The 20,603-nt window shown below is 53.8% G+C and overlaps 1 protein-coding gene across 2 annotated transcripts in view; it reads right to left on the minus strand.

The window, feature by feature from the left end:
* Positions 1-20,603, minus strand: part of CD82 (CD82 molecule) — a 50,516-nt gene that overhangs the window by 12,933 nt on the left and 16,980 nt on the right. For both annotated transcript variants that reach the window (XM_031459753.2, XM_031459752.2), the window contains 4 exons: positions 10,980-11,062; positions 5,576-5,648; positions 576-700; positions 381-455 (listed from right to left, as the gene is read on the minus strand). In XM_031459753.2, the coding sequence (XP_031315613.1) occupies positions 381-455; positions 576-700; positions 5,576-5,648; positions 10,980-11,042 (336 nt within the window). In that variant the 5' untranslated portion in view covers positions 11,043-11,062. The remainder of the gene's footprint in view (positions 1-380; positions 456-575; positions 701-5,575; positions 5,649-10,979; positions 11,063-20,603) is intronic.

A 20,603-nucleotide genomic window follows, 5' to 3' on the forward strand; every position in this document is an offset into this window, starting at 1 on the left:
ACTGTGCTAAGTGTTTTGCTCAGATAATCTCACTGAATCATCGCAACAATCCTGAAGATTAAATCTGCTAATGTCCTCAGTTTACAGAAGGTGAAACAGGCACAGAGAGGCACGCAGCTCGCCCATGGCCACTCAGCAAGAAGGTGGTGGGGTAGACCTGAGATTTGAGCAGCGACTGCGCCCACCCGTACTGTCCTCTCCTCTAACGCTCTGCCATGTGACCACAGGGAACTGGAGGCCTGGGAGGCTGCCTGGCACCTGTGGGCTTCTCTGCAATAACTGAGAGGTCTCTTGTCTACCTCTCACTCCCAGGCCAACCCTGGACCCCACTCTGAGCGGCTCATCCGCCCAGGTCGGGGTGAGGATGAGGGGGTGCTTACCTTGCCCATGTTGAAGTAGAAGAGGACCCCAGCAGTCACCTGGATGATGAGGATCAGGAGGAGGAAGACAAAGTACTGGGGACACAGAGCAGGCACAGAGTCAGCTGAGGCCCCCCGGCAAGTCCCCCTCACCTCGATTCCCCCACCCAGGCTGGGTGCAGCGGGCTGCAGGGCAGCGGCGGAGGCCCTACTCACCAGCCCCAGCAGGCAGCGAACCTCGTTGACAGCACCGATGCAGCCCAGGAAGCCCATGAGCATGGTGAAGGCCCCCACGCTGATGAAGATGTAGGCTCCCACCTTGAGCGAGGTGGAGGAGGTCTCTGCGGGGGCGGGGAGGGGTGGGGGGGGGGAGAAGAGCATTCGATTCAGCCTGGCTATCTCGCCCTTGTTAAGCACAAAAATAGGGGCAGAGCCCTAAGGTCCAGGACAGTTGCCAAGTCCCTGCCTTGGGGCTGGGGCGCTGGGGTCAGCCACCCAGCAAGGAATCTGCTCCCTCCCGGTTTGGAAGCTGCCTTCCCTAGATGTGCACCCCACCCCCATCTATCCTAACCCCCAGCCCTGCTTTAGTTTTTCTCCTTAGCTCTTGCCAGGATTGAAAAGACTCTTTTTACTGACTTATCTTACTCATTGTCTGCTGCCCCCAAGAGCACGTGAGCAGCATGAACACAGGGACTCTGGTCCCTGCTGACCCCCCGCCTCCAGAACAGCGTCTGGCACAGCAAAGTGCTGTATGAATATCGGCTGAATTAACACACCACAGACTGGCAGGTTCTGCTGGGGCCACGGACGCTGAGGGCCTGTCTTCCTCCTTGTCCGTAAACAATGAACTCCAGGCTCTTCTCCCACTCACGATGCCTCAGCGGCTTCACACATGCTGTCTCCACTCTGACAGAACTCTGCCCAGTAGGCACCAGCACGGCCATCTCACAGACGAGGAAACTGAGGCTCAGAGAGGCACACTAGCAAGGGCCAGAGCTGGGCTTTGGAAACAGGCAGACCCCTCAATGCCATGCTCTTTCCCCTGATGCACAGGGCATGTGAACTGATACAGGCATTACACGCATTCATTTGTTCAGCCGACGAAGATTTACTAGGTGCCCACTGTGTGCCAGGTGCTGTGCTGGTTGCTGGGGGTACAGAAGCCAGCCTGCCAAGGCCCTTGCATGAAGAAGCTACATTCAATGGGTTGCGGGTGGAGATCCGGTTGTGTGAAGGGCCACGAAGATATGGAAGCCGGCTAACGTCAAGAACACAGGCAGGAGTCGGGGGTGGGGGTGCTGAGGTGGTTGGGGAAGGCAGGTCTGAGTAGGTGGACATTTTTGCTCAGATAAGAATGGAGTCAGCCAAGTGGAGATCTGAGGAACAGCATTCCAGGCAGTGGGAACTGCAGGTGCAAAGGCCTGAGGAAGGAGTAAGCTTGGTGTATTTGAAGGAAGGAAAGAAGGAGAGAAAGAATAGACTAGTGTGAATGAGAGAGGACTCTGACAGGCAATACACTTGAGACACAGAGAGACAGAGGGGCCTAATGGCCAGAGACCCTCTTCAGGGCCGCCAGTGGACAGAGCCCACCCAGAGGGCTGGAGGTCAGAAGTCTCATCAGGGCACTTGATTAGCATTTCCCAGGATTCCCAAGATAACACATGGTAAGGCTCATGTCTGCCTCCAGCTCTTGGGTGTGGGGTGCATGGGGTATGCTCAACCCCGGGGCTGTGACCCACCAGGAGGGCCAGGGTGGATGTGCTCACTCCCCTGACAGCCCTGGCTCTCTGGAGAGGCTGGCAAGGCACTCTCAGGGAGGCAGCTGGGCAGGATATTACTAGAAAGCTGCAGAGCATCCTAGGAGCCTCAGTGGATCAGAAGACCCTCTTAGGGAGGCAGACCCCTGAGTCTATCATAGCCGGGCAGATTTTCCAGAAGACGATCTGGAACCTGCATTTTTAATGTGCTTCCCTGATGACTCAGATACAGCCAGGGCTGCCACAGTTGTTAAGCTAGGTGACCATGACCCTGGGGAGCTGAGATCCCCACCTGAGACACAAAGTGGGCGTTAGCACCCTTAAGGAACAACGACAAGGCTGGAGCGTGGGTGGGCAGAAGGATGTGATCCAGCTCCATTTCCTGGGCACAGACAGAATGTTCTGGAGCTCAGGAAAAGCCCGGGCCAGCCCAGGCCAGCCCACCTCACTCTCAGGCACCCCCACCCAGCTCCTCACAGGAGCCCCCAGGAATGTGGGCAGAGCCCTGCGGGAGTGAGTGAGGTGACTTCCTCTTCATTCCAGGCCCTCACCACCCTGGCTCTCCGCCGTCCACGAGAGCAGGGGAAAGCTGTTTAATTTTACTTTTCCTAAACTTCCTGGGTTTGGGTTCCACAAGTCCCCGCAGTGAGGACTCCCCCCAAAAAAAGCAACTGGCACTGCCTGGAATTCCACTGTGTGCCAGCCCTGAGAAAGGCCCTTTATCCAAATCATCCTGCTGAATTCCACAACAGCCTGATGACAGTAGGTCTACACCCTGATCTGTCCCTAAGGGCCTGGAGGCCCAGAGCAGCTAAGATGCCGCCAAGGTGCCGAAGGGGCAAGGCCTGGGGCTGAGACGCCGACTCGGGTCCTTCTCCTGGGGGGCCAGCCGAGTTGCAGGGTTTCTGTTTCTCAGAACACTTCACTGATACCAGTCCCTGTCCTTGTCCAGGGTCTCAGGCTGGCCCTGATATGAGCAGCTTGACTTAGAAAGGGGCAAGCTTGTAGCCTGGGGAGGCCAACACACTGTGCACCAACCAACATCTTCTTGGCCTTATTGGGCCTAGGACGTACCAACGAGGTGGGGAGAAAGTGGCCCAAACGGAAAGAGACCGAGGACCACGAGAAGTGAGAACTAGTCCCAGCTCTGCTGCTAATAGGCTCTGACCCCGGATCAGCCATTTTCTAGGCCTCTCTTTCTTTCTTTGTAAAAAGAAATTGATAATTCCTACTTCTTAAAGATGTTCTAAAGATTAAATAGTGCTATAAACTTATTTAACGATCACTTGTGTAAGGTGTACAATTTATTAGAAGCTGTTCTAAACGCTTTTCAGACATTAACTCATCTACTTTCTCATGACAGCCTTATGATGTTCAGCCTATCCTTATCTCCATTTTACAGATGAGGAGGCACAGAGAGGTGAAGTAACTTGCCCAGGATCATACAGCCAGTAGATAGCAGAGCCAGGACTGGAACTGTGGCTCCACGGTCTGTGTTCTTAACCATCGTGCTTGCTTCTGCTTATTACGATGCAAATGCATGGTATGCCTCACAGGGTAGGGGCTCAGGAGACATGTCACCCGGTTCATGTCCCTGCTCCCCTACCCTCCAGCTGTGTGCCCTGAGACGAGTTACTTCCCCTCCCTTCAATTTCCTCCATTATAAAATGGAGTTGATGATGCCTGGCCCCACGGACTCACAGTGAGCATTCAGCTAGGTAAGAAAAGAGGCATGTCACGCAGGCCTGGCACATAGTAGTCCCTGGGTTCCTGGTTCTGAACCTCACTTGGTGTGTGACTCTTAGCAAATCTTTTCCCTCCATCTCTGAGCCCCAGTTTACCCACGGGTATAGTGACCCGGCTGGCAGACTGGTGTTTCTGAACTCTGGCTGCCTGGGGAACCCCCTGGGAAGCTTTTTAAAAATCTCAGTGCACCGGCCTCCACCCACACCAATGAAGTCAGGTCCCTTGGGGTGAGGCCCAGCGGTATTTATAAAAACACTCGGGTGCATCCAGGGGGCCTCTAAAGTCTGGCCAGCTCAAGATTCTCAATCCTGAACAGGGAGGAGGCGAGAGGAGCAGAGGGCAGAAATGCGGTGGGTGGGCTGGGCCTTGAGACTTTGCCCAGAGGCGCGGTGCCTGCTGGGTGTGGGCCACAGCCCAGGAAGCGGGAGCCCGGGCCAAGCAGAGCCAAGGAGGGTACGTCCCATGTAGGGAGGGTGGGCACCCAGCTGAGGTCAGAAACCGAAACCTTAGCCCCAGAATGGGGAGCAGTCTGCACCCTGACAGCCCCAGACCGCATCGGATGTGGCTGGAGGCTGGATCATCCTGGCTTCCCTGCACATCTGAGGGGAGCCCTAGCCCCTGGGGCCCCGGTGACAGGTGTAGCCCCTTCATCACTCATACTAGCCTGGTTCCGTTTCATTCAAATCAAGCAGCTGTCATGGGCCTGAGTCCAAACCCGCTGCTTTGGGCAGCTGCTGGGAGGGGAAGTGAGCCAAGGACGCGCTCACTGAGGGGAGTGGCATTACTGTGCTACTTGGGGCCCCCTGCTCTGCTCTGCCTCCCTCCCACCTCAAGACTTCCACGAGAGGCTAGTGTAGCGAGCCGGCAGACTTCCTGGAGGAGACAGTGAGTAAACTGGAAAGGCTTTTATCATCCCGGCAGGAGAGCCGTGGGCTTCTTCCCTCCAGCTTCAACGGTGAGACAAGAGGCTTCCATGCTGCGGTTCCCTCCCCCACCCCGCCGCCCTCCACTATGTGCAGCATTTAGGAAGAACGTTCTGGGGGCTCAAGACCCACACCTATCACTCAGAGGCTTTGTGAACTTAAGCAAGGGACGTCACTTCTCTGAGCCTCATTTCTTCATTTGTAAGGCAGGAAGTTCCTACTGCACAGAGCTGTTGTGGGATTAAGACAATTTATCTATGCAAAATGCTTGGCCCCATGTCTGGCACATCAGGAGCACAAACAACAGAACAGACGCTGGGCCTGGTGCCTCCTCAACTGTGCACTGGCCTGACCTACCTGACCGGTGCCTGGCACATAGTAGGAGCTTCATGGATACCTGGTAATCTACCGTTCCTGGCCCTCTCTGAACTAGGGAGGGGAGGGACAGTTGGCCACGTTTTGCTGAGCAAGCAAATAGAGGAACCGAGGATATAAGAGGCTTTCTCAAGGTCAGGGCAGAGGGAAGGGGCCAGGATGGCGAACAAGACTCCCGCACCCCCCAGTGCTCTCCAGACAACAGTAGCTTTGTCTGGGGAGGGAGAGAAAATTCCTTCTGGAAACCCCTGCAGAGAGGCCCTTCGGGAGGTGGTCAGCAGCAGGACCTGGGCAAGGCCCTGAGGTCTGCTGGAAAAGGGACCAGAACTGGGGCTCAAGTTCTTGTGGGAGCAGCCCTGCCTGCTGGGCCCCACTCGAGAGGCGGCTGGGGCAGGGGGAGCAGAGGGGTCCTTACGCAGGACGGAGATGAAACTGCTCCTGTCAGCCAGGATCCACACCCCGAAGCCCAGGATCACAGCACCCAGGACCTAGAAGGAAAAGGGGCTGTTACTGGGGGGCTGGAGAGCAGGTGGGGTGAGAGGGCCCCAACCAGCTGCCCCTGCCACCCAGGCGTGGGGACACAGGGGAGCCACCTCCATCCTTGCCCAGCCCAGGGATGTCAGGATGGCCTCAGGCCCCAAACTCTAAGTCCTGGCCAACCCCAGCAATCCAGACAGCAGGGCCATAAGTGGGGAGTCCCTCCTGGCTCCTGTCTCCCCTACCCTAGGCCCATGTGTGGTCAAACTGAGCCTACAGGCTCTGGGGTGTAGCCTCCTGCCAGGGTCACCCTTCTACTATCTTCCTGCCCTTCCCCAACTTGGGGGCTGAAGCTTCCTAGAGAAGCCAAGCTCGGGGTGGGAAAACCCTCAGTGGACTTATCATCAAAGCCTAACCCATCCATCCTTTGTATCTTGGGTCCAAGGCCAGGAGAGGGGACCTTCCTGACCCCCAGGCAGACCAAGGGGCCCCTACTGCACAGCCTGTGCTGTCAGACCTCCTTTTTTAAAAAATATTTTTTAAAAGTTATTTATGCGTTTATTTTACAATATCATATTTTTTAAACTGAAGTGTAGTTGATGTACAATATTACATGTTCCAGGTATACAATAGAGTAATTCCCAATTTTTAAAGGTTAAGCTCCATGTATAGTTATTATAAAATATTGGCTACATTCTCCATGTTGTACAACACATACTTGTAGCTTATTTTATATATGATAGCATGTACCTCTTCATCCTCCACCTCTCTCTTGCCCCCCCGCTGCTTCCCTCTCCCCACTGGTAACCACTAGTTCCTTCTCTACATCTGTGAATCTGGTTCTTTTCTGTTATAGTCACTAGTTTGTTGTTTTGGTTTTTTTTTTTAGATTCCACATGTAAGTGATATCTTACAGTATTTGTCTTTCTCTGTGTCAGACTCTTCCTAAGAGCCTTTCACACTGGGTTTAACTCGGCCACGTGTCTCTCTGCCTAGACTGCAAGCTCCCCGAGGGCAGGGCTGGGTTGCATGCAGCACTGTGCACCGGGGCACTTACAGTCCCAGGTGCTGCGGACACAGGCAGTGAGCGAGATTATGAATCAAACTATGTAAATGCAAGACTGGAAAAGAAAACGAATGGGAAACGGCTGACATAGGGATTCCCTGCCTCCCTTCCCTCTACCAGGGCGGGCCCACAACCTGAGCCCACCTCCCAGGCGGAAATCTAGCCAAGAGCCACCATCCCATCAAGCCAGCTAAGGCTGAGGAGGGGCCTGCAGTCCAGGCAGAAGCACAGATTCCCCTGAGGGGACTGGGGTGTAGGGGCCTGCATCACCCCACAAGACTGGCCTTTCCCTGGGGCCTGGCTTAGACCCATCTGGGGACAAACCCACCTTCAGGGTCCCAGCCTGTCACTACCCACCTTTACTACCAGCCCGGGGTTCCCGCTTCAGCCATCATCCATCCCATAACCTCAGGTGCAAGGTCAGTAACTACTGATAAAGCCCTCAGCCTGGGGTGAGCCCCCCGGCCCCAGGGTCTTGCTCAGCCTGGCTCTGCAGTTATTAAAGACCAGAGCTGGGCCCCTGGGTAAGGTGAATGCGGCATTTGACTCAGGTGGAAAAATGAAGGGGACACGAAAAAACTCAGTAACCAAAATAAATCAATGTTTACAACAATTATTTTTAAGAAACCCAAATTAATTGGGAAAAGAATCTATGATGAACAAAATATCAAAACTTTAAATAAAGACAGGCTTGGTATTACTGATTTTCCCTTCTGAAAAGGATCAGGGCCCCAGCGTGATGCCGTGTTGATCTCACTCGCCTTACCCTGGCCCTGCTTAGAGACAACAGCAGCCAAGGACCAGGAAGATGAAGGCACAGTGATCTCCCCACATTTGTCCCCCACTGTCTCCCAGAAACTCACCTGTCCTCACCTCTCTCCTTCTCAGATGGGCCCTGTTACTGTCCTCATTTTACAGATGGAGAAACTGAGGTCTTAACCTGGCCCAAGGTCACCCAATTCACCTGTCAGGGGCTCAAAGTCAAGTCTGACTATTTAATCAGGCCAGATGGTGACACATCAGCATCAGGGGTACCTGGGGTCCCTCCCTGGCCTGAGCCTAGAAAGCCAGTCCCTGGGGACAGGAAAGCTACTGAGACCCTGGGAAGGGGAAGGGTCCACCCGTAAGTGGGGGCACCTCAGACCACGCAGCCTGCTGGGAGAAAGGTGGGCCTTACAGGACCTACCAGTTTGGTTCCCAAAGACTCCTGAACCCCTGCCCACCCCAACCTCACACCTCACAAAACAGCTGGCCCACGGTCTGCTCCTGCCATCTCAGACCCACGTGGAGGAGCCCCTGTCTGCACACCTCCTGCACCAACAGGGCAGGACTGCAGGGAGAACCACACTCCTAAACAGAGAAGGGGAGGCAGGGCAGAAAATTCCCTCTGGGCAAATATAATCCCAAATAGAGCAAAATCCCAGACTGCCCAGCTGAGCCCCTCAGCTGGCCTCCAGGAACCCAGGGAGGAAAGTCCCTGGTGCTGCCTGTTTGGCTCTGTGATCTGATGACACAGCCTGGCCGCCAGGTGTGGCTGCACCAGCTGTCAGGCCATGGGACAGCCAGGAACGAGGCCAGGTCACGGGGCCAGCCAGAACGGGGGAGGCACCATGACACCCCCTTTCTCTGTGAACTGGACCAGGGCTGTGGTGCACATCCCATATTAACACTCCTCCCCAGACCCACGAGAATCTCCTGACAGGGCTCAGCCAGGAGCCAGGAGCCTCATAGCCAGCGTCCTGCCCCAAGAACGGCCTCAGGGTTTCTTGGGATCTGACAACAGCTGATGGAGCAATTTTCCCGGGGAGTTTGGGGTCAGGAGGGAGTGGAGGCAAGGATGTACACGTGTACCCGCCTGCATGTGTGAGCACACACAGCAGCCCAGTGGCTCTGCCAAACCACAAGTCCAATCACGTAAGTGCTTCCCTGTGCATGAAACAAAGACCCAGTCCTTCCTGGAAGGCCTGCACAGCCCATGCCCCGGGGAGGCGCGCTCTGCTCCTCTCCCCCTAGGCTGGACTTCTGCTCTGCTGCCCGGACCCCGCTCTCCCAGCCGCACACACAACTCCAGGGAGTGCTTGCTGACTGCCCTGACAAAGCCAAGTGTCTTATTATCTGCTCTCTTAGGGACCATGCCCTTCATTCCAGCACCTAACACAGCTGCAATTTTATCTTCCTTTTGAGTCCCGGATCAAAGCCTACCACTCCCCAGAACGTCAGCCCCACCACGAGTGCGGAAGCTGTGGCCCTTCTGCCAGTGACTGTCTACCTGGCATCCAGGACGGGGTCTGAATACACAGAGATTTCAAATCCACGTTTGGTAAATGAGTGATGAGTGGACGAGTGAATGAACAAACACACACAGTCTCCTCTAACTCTCTCCTTCCCCTCTCACTCTCCTGTGATAAAAGCTCCCCCTCTCCCCAAGTACAGCAGCCCCCCATTCTGATGAGCTACCCTGGCCCCTGGACACAGGGAGTGAACACTTCCTCCTGCCAGCCCCCTGGAGCGGCTGGGAGGAGGCCAAGCAAGACTGGCCCCCGGCGCTCTGGCCGGAGGGAAGCTCTTCCAGGCTCCGGCTCTATAGGGCAGCCTGGGAGGAGGACAGGAAGGAACACCTTGGCCAAAACCATCAACCTCACTCCCTTTCTCTACCAAGTCTCTACCCCATCCCACCCACTGCATGAGCGAAGAGGGGGTGTCTGTGCCCCTGAACCCCAAGTCCTACCACCTCCTAGGCTGTAGCCCAGACTCCTCCTTCCAGTTCCTAGAGCCCAGGGGATAAAACCATGGGGCTCCCACATCCCCCACCCCATCCTGACCAGCTGGCCTTTTTTAAAAGCTGGGCCCCAGCCCGGGGAGCCAAGTGCCTGCCAGGGAAGGCTTGGCTCTGCTATGTGGGCAGCCGCTTTCCAGAGGCCTCGCCCAGCCAGGAGGGACCTGAACTCCAAGCAGGGAAACCCAGGTGCCCAGGCCCGGCTGCCATCAGTGGAGGCCCAGAGCAGCAGGGGGGGCCTCAGCATGGTCCTTGAGGAGGGAGCTGGGGCTGGAGCCAGGGTGGCCAAACAGCAGGGCAGGGCTGTCCCTGTACATGTGTGCCTGCACGTGTGTGCACATGAATGTGCCAGAAACACACTTGGAAGTATCTGTGTGTTGGATTAAAGTTACGAGAATGAGTCTTTATTTCCAAACTCTATAATCCTATGTAACTTGTAATGTAAAACCATTTCTTTCCCATAAGCAATTCATGTCTCCTGTAGAAAATTTCGAAACTGCAGAGAAGCAAAAAGAATAAAACCCAAATTCCCAGGAATCCCAATGTTAACATTCGAAGGTATTTTCTTCTCCTCTCAAAAATATTCATGTATGTGTACATTTTAAAAATGGAATCATAAGAAATATCCTATTATAAAATATGACTTTTTAGTAGTATAGGGTGACCCAATACCATGAGAGGCCAAGGCCCCCAGCACCAATCTGGGGCTTTGAGAATCTCTCCCACCACCTCCACCCTCACCCCCATCACACACATACACGCACTCACACTCTCACAGATGCACACTCATGCATAATCACATACACACTCACACATCACCATCATCATCATCCTGGCAACTCCAAGGCAGGAGGAGTTCATCTGTGCCACACCAGAGAGGAAAATTGAGGCCTCAGGAAAACCAGCTCCAGATGTGCACAGAGCTGACATCTGGGTGGCCCTGTGGCTCGTGACCTGCGGAGACCTGCCAGGGTGGGTCTGGGGAAGGGCGACTGTGTCCTCACCCTGGCCCAGAGCCCAGCCTCCTCTTGCCTACCCTTGGGAGCTCAGGGACATCCCTACAATGTGGGTGGGGGTGTGGTGGGGGTAGTTGAGACCTAGAGCTGTAACAGGCAAGTCTTCAGAGTGGGTAGAGGAGGGTGGGGGGTCAGGACAGGACGCGAAAGATTCCAGAGGCTCCCCACAACAACTCCCTGCTGGCCAGCTGGGGGACGCCTGGGGCTGTCCTCTCCCCATGCCCACCTCCAGCCCTGACAGCCCGGTGGCCTCAGCGCTCCAGGAGGCGGGGACCCTGGGAGAGGAGTCCAGTGTACCGCCGCCAAGCCACTGGGAACCCTGGGATCTCCCCACCGCCCCCACCTGGTTCCATTTTGAACAGTGCATCCTCAGCACCACCAGCCACACCCACCACCATCCCTAGGCCTGGAGGGTCTCAGGCTGGGATGGCCCGGGGAAGAGAGTCTCTGCTGGAGGTAGCTGGGTGGCCAAGGTCATACTTACAAAGAAGAGCAAGTTGAAGAGGAAGAGAAAGTATTTGGTGACTTTGATACAGGCTGACCCCATCCTGCCGGTCGTGGAGCTCCCTGGACAGAAGACAGAAGGCAGGTAGGTCAGTGCAAGGTGGGACCTGGCCGGGGTCGGGGAAGAGAGGGAACCGATGCTGATGGGCACCCTAGATCTGCTGGCCCCACATCATCCCAGGTCACCCTCCCAACAACCTCATGAGGTAGGCACCAACGTCAGGTCCTGTTTTAGAGACCCTGAGGCCCAGAGATGTTAGATTACTGACCCAAAGTCATACAGTGGGGTGTGGGCTGCACTTAGGGTCTGGGCCAGCCACTCCACCAGGGCAGGGCCTGGAGAGAAATAATGTAGACCCTCAGCCTCCCTGAGGCCAGACAACCCAGGAATGACCATGGCCAGCCCTCAGACCTCGTGAGACCACGGAAGCCAGAGTAGGCAGCTGGGGCCGAGACAGCTGGCCTGGGACAGCTGCATGGGCAGAGCTGGGCTCAGGGGAGGGGGAAGCAGGCACCAGACCCCGTCAGGTTCCCACTGCCCTGTGGAGGTTGGGGGATGGTGGGAGGGAGAAGCAGGCCACAGAGCAGGGGGAGCAGAGGGCCTGAGGCAGGGCTTCACCCTTCTTCTTCTTGCAAGGGTGAAAGGCAGTCCTAAGTCTCATGACCCACCTCTGTCCATACAGAGGTCCCCCACAACAACTTCTCTGGGCAGAAAAACAGTCTCCTAACATCTTGGCCAAGTGGGAGCTCAGCTTCAACTTTCTACACCTCCAGTGACCGGGGGAGAGGGGTTAAGGGGGAGATTTGGGCACAAAGTGAAGCAAAACTGTCCAAAGAAGGAAAAGATTGTCTGGGTAGTAGTGAGCTCCCTGTCACAAGTGGCATGGAAGCAAAGTCTAAATAAAGACTTATGGGGAATTCAAGAGCTACGTGGGGAGATTAGACTGAACGCTTTTCCAGGCTACCAGGGTCCAAAGCCTGGGTCAGAGAAATATGGGGACAGCAGTGACTCAGAGCTAGGGAAGTCCAGCCTTGGCAACTCCACCTGGGGCTCCCCCAGACCCAGAGGGGGAGAACACAAAGGCTCCCCCGTGTCAGGAGAACCGAGATCTGAGATCCCCAACCCAGGCCTGGCCCCAGTAAGGCCTGCTGGGGACGGTCCACATGAAGGAGAGCTATTGTTTCCTCTCTCCCCTCCCAGCCCAGCGCCTGACAACCACAGAACAAAACAGCAGGAGAGGAAAGATTCTCTCACCAAGGGCAGCATGTTTTTCTTTCCTTCCACTGGCCTGCTTGAGTCTCCCCTGAGTAAGAGGGGCTGCCCCAGGCTCAGTCCCAAGCAGCCTATGGATAAGTCATCACTTCACCAGAAGAACGCCATCACTACGTGTGAGTGGAGCGGCAGGAGCGGTGGTGCTGACCGCATTCTTGTGAAATTGGAGAAGTGTGGAACCAGTCCTTTGGCAACGGATGCTGGCCTGCACTGTTGCACAGTTCTAGAGAATCCGGGAAGGGAGTTTCTCCACTTTCCGGCTCCCACAACCTCTGCTCTGGCTGGGTCTCCAGGGCCACCTGGCAGCGTTGGGGGTGTTCCAAAGGGACAGTTTTTAGACAAGAGTGGAAAGCTGGCCTCCTCATGAACAGCAACTACTCTGGGTGGCCATTGGCATCTGTCCTTCCCTTTAATCCTCACGACCTGCCCAGAAGGTGAGGGGGTCCTCCTGTCCCAGGGAGCAGGATGGGTCGGGCTCAGAAAGGGGAAGTCACTTGCCCAAGTTACACAGCTCGCTAAGCAGTGGTAGCTCCACTGCCCAAGATCCTTCCACTGTGAGTGCTACCTTCTGAGGAGTGGCCATGACTGCGATAAGGGGTCTCTGGGGATGGTGGGGATTCCGTCGTCCAAGTAGGTGGTGAGCACCAAGGTCACTGCTCGTTCAAAGGAGCTCTGGTTTGGCTGCTGGGCTGGTATCCCCAATATTCCCCAGACAACCTCTTGTCACTCACACAGATTGTACTAGGAGCTTTCAGCATCTTATGAACAAACTCAGGCCCAGAGGGGTGAAGGAGCTTGACCAAAGTCACGGGTACATGGACCAGCAAGGACAGAACCCAGGCTGCCTGGCTCCTTAGGTCACCCCATCCTCTCTGGGAGGCAGCTGGGTGGGTTCAGGTGCTGAAATAGCCCGTGACTGGCGGGTAGGTTGGCCAATAGGGGCAGGCCCAAAGACTACCTGGGAATGACCCGACGGAGGAGAAGGGGCTGAGAATCAGAGCTCAGAGTGGGCGGCTCCAGGGCCTGTTGGCCAAGATCCAGGATCCAATTTCCTTCTGCCTGACAAGTGTAGACATTTCCCTCTCGCAGCGACAGGGAGCAGGAGATGAACACATTCTCCACACTCGGCAGAAGATGGGCAGTTCCCTGGAGGGCAGGGCGTCAGCTAAGGCTGGGGACATGCCTAGGTGGCCCTGTGATGGAAGGGCATCAACTTCAGGAAGCCCACAACCACCATCAAGCCCCAAGGAGACCCCCAAATTGCATTCAGAGGGCCTAGGGTTATACCAGCTCTGCTCGCCCACGCTGAGAGGTCTGATCCTCAGTTTCTTCATCAACACAATAAGAATAAGGGTTGGCATAGGGCAGGAATTGGCCAGCTAGGGCCTGTGGACCAAATCCAACCCACCACCAATATTGTGTACAGCTTGCCAGCTAAGAACAGATTTTACATTTTTTAATAGTTGGGAAAAAAATAAAAAGAAGAATATTTTGTAACACATGAAATTCAAATAAATAAATAAAGTTGAATTGGCACCAGCCACGCCCACAGTTTATGTACTGTCCACCGCGGCTACCACAGGCCATGGCGGAGCAGGGCAGCTGTGACAGAGACCGCTGGCCCACAAAGCCAAAAACATTTACTACCTGGCCCTGGATGGAGAAAGTTTGCTGGTCCCTGGTGCCAGGGACCAGATGGTGTACACACAAGTGTCTGTAAGAAGCAGCAAGATTAGAGCTGTCCTTAGCTTGGGATCTCAAGGGAGAGTGAGCTGAGTGGCAAGAACTGAACAGAAGGAACTGAATAGTCAGGAGGGAAAAGATACAGACAAGGGTTCAGTTCCTAGCTCTGCCAATGCAGGGCCACAGAGAAAAGACTTCGGGGCCTCACTTCCCGACTGAACCCCGTGTTATAAAGAAAAGTGAGGTCGGCGCCTGGCATGGTCAGGCTTGATGAGCTGGAGCTGCGTAAGCCTCTGTACGAGCACTTGCGGAAGAAGCGAGGGGTGAGTGTTTCATTTGCAGATGAAATTAAACGGAGTGTCTCCCAGTGTTATGCTTTCCTGTCTACACTTTCTGTAAACACTAGAAGGTCTGCCCATGCTCTCCTTAGAGGAGGTCTTGACAGCCACAAAACAAGGTTATGAGATGCAAGCACATCTTCTTTGGAAAATTCTGGAATAATCACCCACAGCTGTGTGAGCAGTAGGAAGGAGGTACTGATTTTATGTTACACTTTATAACTGGTAGACTGACCATTTATGTCTAAGCAACTACAATTTAAATTGACCAAATATATAATTTTATGCCAAATCAGTTTGTACAATGAAATTGTTATGCTACTAATATTTTACTAACTCCTGCTCATCCTTCAATACTCACCTCAAACATCTACCTCCCCCAGGGAACCTCCTACTCCAGTCATCCTTGTCACCACAGCGAGTGCCACACCCTCCCCCGCCAACACACATGCTAGTTCGGGGCACTCCTCTGCTTCTTTCCAATCACACTGGATACAGGAGCAGCTCCCACCACAGGCTCTGGCATCAGACTGCCTGGGTTTGAGTGTTGTTCTATCACCTCTTAGCTGTGTGACCTTGGACAGGAGACTTAACCTCTCTGACCCTCACCTTACTCATTTGTGAGAAGACAAAAATAAAACTTATTTGGCAGATTTGCCCAGAGATTAAATTAAATAATATGGGTTAATGCCTGGCACAAGGTAGGCTTTCAACAAATTAAGGTTACTATTATAACATGTAATGCTGTACAGTAATTTTTCACTCATTTGTCCGTCTCCCTCTGTGGACTGCAATACCTTGAAATGAAAGATTGTGTAGTATTTATGAGATCAAAGTAGACTCCCAACAAATTTTGCCGAATGAAAGACTGGATGGATGGAGGGAGGGAAAATGGAAAGAAGGATGGAGGGATAGATGCATGAATGGATGGATAGGTGAATGGATGGATGGAAGGATGGAGGGAGGGATGGATGAGCAGATGGACATAGGGATAGATGGGCGATGGAAGGACGGATGGAGGGAAGGAGGGATGAATGGACAGATGGATGGATGGATGAGTAGATAAAGGGATGGAGGGATGGATGGAGAGGTGAAGGGGAGGGGGAGGAACTTCCACCTAGAATGCCAGGACTTTCAGATGCTCAGCCATTTGAAGGAAGTCTGAGATCCACTGTCCCTGAGTCAGCGGAGACTCATTTTCAGGCCTCTTCTGTCCTTCCCCAAAGTGTGGGGTATGGAATGTGTAGGGTAAGCACTCAGAAGCAACCAACTGCCAAGACTCCCTCACTTTCCCCAGAGCCCTGGAGCTTAGGAGTAGGACTGGGGAGGAGCTCGTGTCTTCAAGAGAACCCCATCTCTATGACGGGTCCCTGTGAGTTCACACCTGTGGAGTAGGAGGTTTGATTCATCCCTCACCTGAGGATGGGGGAGGAGCCCTCAAGTCTGACCCTAGAACCTGGAAGTCCCCTGATAGCCTTGGGGAAGCAAGCAGTGCAGCGGTGCGGCACCTCTAGACCCAGAATCAGAAGTTCAGGCTTAGCACCTGCTCTACTTAGCACCTAGGACCAGTGACTGCCCCCCTCCCCCGGGCCTGCCTCCTCAAAAGTCGAATGAAAGGCTGAGACCAAGTGCAGTGTTTGCCAGAGTAGTTCTTCCAAATACAAGTCCTAGAACACATGCCATTAAGAACAAGTCTTTACTATCACTGGGTCTGTGGCGCGTCAGTTCTCCCCAAGACTCACTGTACATTAGGCTATTAGTGCTTCCAAGACACCCGCAGTAAACACTGCTGACTTAAAAGCATTTTTCACTCAACAGCCTTAACACCATATGGAATACATCTTAGGAAATGCTAAGCCAAATGCTCCTGAAGGTCCCCTGGGAGCCGGGTCTCTGGGACTCAGAGCTGCAGGATTCAGAGGAGGGAGGAGATGGATGGTCCTTCGACCACCAGCTGGCTCAGACCCAACACCCAAAAGCCACGCTCGGGGCTCTTCCTCATTCTCCTCATCCCACAGCCCAAATGTATCTCCTCCTATCCACCACCTCTCCCAGCCCCATGCCTCACCTCCCACCTGGACCCATGCAACTCCCTGGCTGGTCATGGGTTCCACTCCTGCCTTTCTCAACCCATTATCCACACTGCAGGCAGGGCTTTTTGAAAAATGTAAACTAGATCTTGTCACTCCCCTGCCCGCAACCCTCCAACGGTGATGGAGCCAACACGCTTGCTATAAAATCCAGGCTCTTAGGTGGCTGGCATGGCCCTGCCCATTTTGCCTGGCTTCCCCTGGGTCTTCAGCACCTCCATCTTCCCCATCACACATTCATTCCTAAGGCCACAAAGGCCGCTCTTTCCAGTTGTTCCATATACCAGACCCTTGCCCACCTGAGTGCCTTTGTCCTTGCTGTTCTGCCAGGAGATTTTCCCCCAAAGCCCCCAGCTGGCTCCTTCCCTCCCCGTAGGCAGGCTGTTATTCCTTCCAGATGCCCTCCCTGAATACCTGATCTACACAGCAGACCTACACTCCAGCTGTGCACTAGAATCACAACATGCCAATGCGCAGGCCCCTGTCCCTGCCCTGATCAAGTCATCAGACCCTTACAGGGGCAGGGAGGGCTCCCCTGGTGACTCTAGAGAGCAGCAGCTTCAACATCTGGGCCTGTACACGGCCCTGCTCACTGCAGTCATCTTATTGGTCCCCTAGTGCGTCCAGAGCCCAATTAGAATATGGTTCCTCATGGGACGGGCTGTGTCTGTCTCATTCGCCCTGTACACCAGAGCCTAGAACTGTGCCTAGCACATAGTAAGCAGTCACTGTGTATCTACAGGAAGAAGGAAAGGAAAGGGGGAGGGTCTGAGGAGGTCAGGAAATGTTTCTTAGAGGAGACAAGACAAACTGCTTTGATCTTGCAATGGGAGGTTTCTGGTCCTTAGAAATACCATTGTTGGCTTGTGTGGATGGGGTTGCTTCCTCTAAGAGTAGATTTTAATCCCCTTTGGGTCGGAAAAGGCTGATGGAAGCTGTAAGCCCTCTCCCTAGAAAGATGTACGCAGATGGGCAGGCACATGTTTTCATTTGGTTTCAGGGGGTCACTAACCCTGGAAAGCCAGGAGGTCCTTACTTTCCCCATCTCCCGATTGCTTTAGAGCAGTGGCCCCCAGTCTTGGCAGTACGTTGGAATTAGCCCAGGAGCTCGAAAGCTTGTAGGAAGGACCACATCTGTTGGCCTCATCAGCCATACTGAAGGAACGCCCTTGCTGGTGCCTGCCCTGAGATTCTGATTTAATTGGTTTGGGGTGCAGCCTCAGCATCAGGGTTTTTTTTAAGTTTTCCAGGGACTTCTTCTTTTTAAAAATAATTTGAAAGCTTTATTTCTCCCCACAATTAGCAAATGGATTTCATATTAGTTCAACCAGAAGTTTTCTTCCTATAGTTGCTGTAAGCTTTCCAGGGAATTCTAATGAGTTGAGACCCCAGCAGGGCCTGGTCCCTCAGGTCTGAGTGGGATGCAGGCAGGTCTGGGGCCCCTGGTACAGCAGGTCCTGGCTGGGGAGTATCTCATATGAACCTCCCTGTACCTCTGCTCCACCCTCCACTTCCTGGAGGCACATTCCTGGGGTCATTGACCCTAGAGCAATATCCGCCATGCAGAAGAAGACTTTTGAGATCCTTGCATTTCTCAGAGGGGTCAGAGAGAGCACGAGCCCACAGATGATGCAGCAAGATCGGGGCTGAGCACACAGTGGAGGACTTGGAGATTCCTGGTCCAGAGCTCTTCTCTTTCCATCTGCTGCTCTGCCCCAGCTCACCAGGCCTTCTGCATAGAGATTTAAGGGGAACTGGACTCAGAGGCACACAGCAGCCCTTGGTTCCCACCTATCAGCCACATAACCTGGGGAAATGCTGCAGAGCTGCCTCCCACCTACCCCACACGGGTGTGAAGGTGACTGTAATCCACTCTGGCTCCCACTCTCCCTGCCCGAAGATGCCTCATCTGCTACATCTTATCAGCTGTGTATGGCCTTGGGCAATTACCTCAGCCCTGTGCCCCAGCTTTCCCACCTGCAAAATGGACTTAATAATGGGTTATGGTGAGGCTGACATGAGTCAGTATTTATAAAGTGCCTGGCACCTAGTAAGTGTCAAATAAAAGTCACCAATTACGATAATGATGATTATCATCCAGAGGTTGTTGATTTCCTGACCAACAGTCCGAAGCCCTGTAGGGCACTTGCCTCTAGATATGTGCCTGGTCTGGAGGCCTCTGCTGCTCTCAGGCAAGGGGGACGGGGTGAAGCAGGGCGGGGCTGGGCCACCTAAGGAAGAAGGGCCTCTGCCCTCCACAGGGGCAGGGCCTCTGTCTCCAAGCCTCTCGGCTGTGCCTCAGGGGCCTGCCTGAGGCCTGGCCGTCCAGCCAGTTTGGTGAGTTGGACAACTAATCCCGTGGGAGCTCAGTCAGTCTGCTTGGACAGAAAATAGAATGAGAGCCTGGCCGGGCTGTTGTGCTCTGCAAGGCCGCCCGTCAGGAGGCGCTCCACCTGGCGTGGCCACCCGGCTCTGGACTTTGTCCTGACTGCCCATGAAGAGAGGCTGGTCACAGACGGTTGTGTTTGTTTTCACGTGTGACAGGTGATGTGCTTCCTGAAACCCGTACTGACTCCAGGGGCTGGCTTTTTGACCTCCCTACTATCTTATTTTTCCATCTCTGGTCTTACCTTTCCTCTTGTTAAAACAGAAAAATAAAAATAAAAAGCTGTTACCCTGGGCAACCGGAAGAAATCTGGAGGCTACAAAACATGATTAGAATCTCACATTTCCTTTAAGACTTAGATTTGAATCCCAGCTCTGCAGTGTGACCTTGAGCAAGGGAGTTACTAAACCTCTCAGCCCAGAGTCTCATCTGTACCGCAGGGATACTGGCAGGATGCTCTGTCTCACAGGGTTGTTGGAGGGCTGTGATAAGGCATGTAAAGATTTTGGGGGCACTGTAAGTTTCTTACAACATAAGTGAGCAAACCCCATCACCAGCACCATCATGGGCTGGAAGAAACATGTTAGGATCAGACCTTCTCAGGAATCCCAGGATTTTAGCACACAAGGCCTCCTATTTGTCTTACAGAAGCTGAACTGGAGGAGCCATAAACAGCTCCTGTCACAAGATCCCACGAGCAGTGCAGTGACAAAACTTTTTGTTTTGTATCATGCCATCCCCACTGTCTCTCATTTAATCTCTATAACAATGCTGCCTCCGCCACCGAGATATTATTATCCCCATTTAACAGATGAAGAAACTGAGACTCAGGTTCAGTGACTTGCCTAAGGCCATGTCAGGTCTGACTTGAGCCCAGAGCTCCTTTTGCTTCACCTGCTGCCAAGTCAATGAGGTAGATGGTAGAGCCCAGCCACCCCACCCTTCCGCACCTCTGCATGCCTGCCTGACTCCCTATCCTGCCCTAGCTCTGAGAACTGACTCTTGGCTTCCTGTCAGGAAGGAAAAGATCAGCCCTACCAATCCTGGCCAGGGTGTTCCTTCAGTATGGCTGATGAGGCCAACAGATGTGGTCCTTCCTACAAGGCTTTGCTCTGAAACCCAAGCAGTGAGACGAGAGGGCCTTCAGCATAAAGAAGGGGCCACTCTGATGGAGGGTGCTGCATGGAAAAGAGCAGACACTACAAACCTTCCAGCCTCCCCACCTGGCCCAGTGCAGCCAAAGACTCAAGTTGAGGCTGAGCCATAGCCTTGGACCTCTCCCTCTCCATGGCTTCTTTTCCTGATTGTTTTTTGCAGGCTGCTTGGGCCCCATGCAAGCCCTACTCTCTCCCCACACTAGGTTCTAAGCCTCATGCATTCAGATTCACATTACTAGAAAGGCTTTTGACATCACTGACTTCAGTTCCCATTTCTCAGATGAAGAGACTGAGACCCAGAAAGGACCATGAATCCCTACCCTTCTGGGAAGTATGTGTGTGTCCAGTGTACACAGAGCAGGGAGGGAATTGGTTAGAGCCATCAGTGCTTCCCAACATGTTTCACGTCATGATACATGTAGAGAAGTACACATATTTGTCCAGCAGTCTGGGGTGGACAGACAGGACTGTGCCTGGTCTGAGGTGACCCACCCAGGGCTCTGTTCCCAAGGACTAAGGTGATAACCAATCAACTCAACACATCTGTAACTCATTTGCGGACATCAGTTGGGAAGCCCTGAATTAGAGGGATATTTAGGACTATATGAGAGGCTGCCCAGGAGCCCCAGAGTCTAGGGACCCTAACAATAGGACCCAGATTCCCAGGTGGGCTCTAA

This window comes from Camelus dromedarius, chromosome 12 (genome assembly GCF_036321535.1).
Source record: "Camelus dromedarius isolate mCamDro1 chromosome 12, mCamDro1.pat, whole genome shotgun sequence".
NCBI lineage: Eukaryota > Metazoa > Chordata > Mammalia > Artiodactyla > Camelidae > Camelus > Camelus dromedarius.